The sequence below is a fragment of the Aaosphaeria arxii genome (genome assembly GCF_010015735.1).
Source record: "Aaosphaeria arxii CBS 175.79 unplaced genomic scaffold BU24scaffold_16, whole genome shotgun sequence".
Lineage (NCBI taxonomy): Eukaryota > Fungi > Ascomycota > Dothideomycetes > Pleosporales > Aaosphaeria > Aaosphaeria arxii.
The window spans coordinates 75,781-77,681 of NW_022983489.1; the positions used below are offsets into that span (position 1 = coordinate 75,781).

General features: G+C 58.3%; 1 protein-coding gene across 1 annotated transcript in view; it reads left to right on the forward strand.

The window, feature by feature from the left end:
• Window position 1: 1 nt before the first annotated feature.
• Window positions 2-1,901, forward strand: part of BU24DRAFT_359758 (uncharacterized protein) — a gene marked incomplete at both ends in the record, with an annotated part of 3,646 nt that continues 1,746 nt past the window's right edge. Inside the window, 2 exons of the mRNA XM_033524062.1 lie at window positions 2-1,438; window positions 1,484-1,858. Of these exons, the coding sequence (XP_033377094.1) occupies window positions 2-1,438; window positions 1,484-1,858 (1,812 nt within the window). The remainder of the gene's footprint in view (window positions 1,439-1,483; window positions 1,859-1,901) is intronic.

The window sequence follows — 1,901 nt, forward strand, 5'->3', positions numbered from 1 at the left end:
CTGGGCTGACGGACAGGACGACCGACACATCTTCTGGCTGAGCGGGCTGGCGGGGACGGGCAAGTCGACCATCTCGCGGACGGTGGCTCGCGAATATCACCAACAGCAGCGTCTCGGCGCTAGCTTCTTCTTCTCGCGCGGCGGCGGCGACGTAGGACACGCCGGCACCTTTGCTACGAGCATCGCGTTCCAGCTTGCGCACAACGTGCCAGCATCGCGCCAGCACATCCGCAGTGCCGTCAAGGAGCGCAGCGACATTACCAACCAGTCTCTGCGCGACCAGTGGCGCCACCTTGTGCTCGACCCGCTATCGAAACTGGAAGGATCGCTGTCGTACGTCCTGATTGTCGATGCGCTCGACGAGTGCGACGATGAGAGCGACATCCAGATCATTGTGCAGCTGCTAGGCGAAGCTCGGTCGCTGGAGAGAGTGCGGCTGCGGGTGTTCCTGACGAGCAGGCCCGAGGTGCCCATTCGACACGGCTTCTTCCAGATACCAAACGCGGAGCACCAGGACTTTCTACTGCACAACATATCGCCGTCCATCGTGGACAACGACATAAGCCTTTTCCTGCAACATTATCTCCGCATCGTTGGGCAGGAACGTAGCTTGGACGTCGACTGGCCTGGGCCAGAGACTATTGAGCAGCTGGTCCGTCGTGCATGCGGCCTGTTTATCTGGGCGGCAACTGCGTGGCGATTCATCCGCGATGGGAAGAAGTTCGCAGCTAGGAGGATGGAGACGATCCTTGCAAGCAACAGCAGCACTGCCGCAGCTCCAGAGAAGCATCTCAACGAGATCTATGTCACTGTGCTCAACAACTCGGTTGACACCAACTACACAGACGAAGAGAGAGCAGAGCACTATAAGACGTTAAGGTACATTCTCGGAAGCGTGGTGATCGCGTTCTCTTCTCTCCCGGTTGATGCTTGGAGCAAGCTACTCCATGTCTCGAAACAGGACGTCGGCCAGACACTAGAGGACCTGTACGCCATTTTGGATATCCCAAAAGATCCGACGCGATCCGTCCGCACCCACCACCCGTCGTTCCGCGACTTCCTGCTCAACAAAGACCGATGTGGCGATGCTTTCTGGGTCGACGAGAAGCAGGCGCATGCAGCGTTGGCAGGCCATTGCATACAGCTAATGTCGAGCGCTCTCAAGCAAGACATCTGTGGCGTAGATACTCCTGGCATGCTTGTAGCCGAGATAGAGAGACGCAAAGTAGAGCAAAGCCTCCCTCCCGAACTACAGTATGCATGTCTGTACTGGGTCCAACACGTTCAGAAGAGCGGGACGCAGCTACGGGACAACGACCAAGTGCACCAATTCTTGCAGGAGCATATCCTCCACTGGCTAGAGGCGCTCGGGTGGATGGGGAAAGTGTCCGAAGGAGTGTATGCCATCGCATCTTTGGAGTCGTCTGTGGCTGTAAGTGTACTTTTAATACAGCACACAACAATTTGCTAACGGTTTAGTTAGTCCAGTGACGGCCCTTCTCTCTCAGCTTTCGCCCACGACGCGAAGCGGTTCGTTCTCTACCACCGGGCAGCGATTGAGCAGGCGCCTCTGCAGACGTATAGCGGGCTTGTGTTCGCACCAACAGCAAGCACAGTAAGGAAGAGGTTCCAAGGCAGCATACCTCGATGGATTCGAGGAGTGCCAAAAGTGGAGGAGGAATGGAACGCGCTGCGGCAGACGCTCGAGGGCCATGGGGACTCGGTCACCGCAGTGGCCTTCTCGCCGGACGGCGCGACACTGGCCTCAGCATCGCACGACAAGACGGTCAAGCTGTGGGAGGCCAAGACGGGAGCGCTGCGGCAGACGCTCGAGGGCCATGGGGACTTGGTCACCGCAGTGGCCTTCTCGCCGGACGGCACGACACTGGCCTCGGCATCGG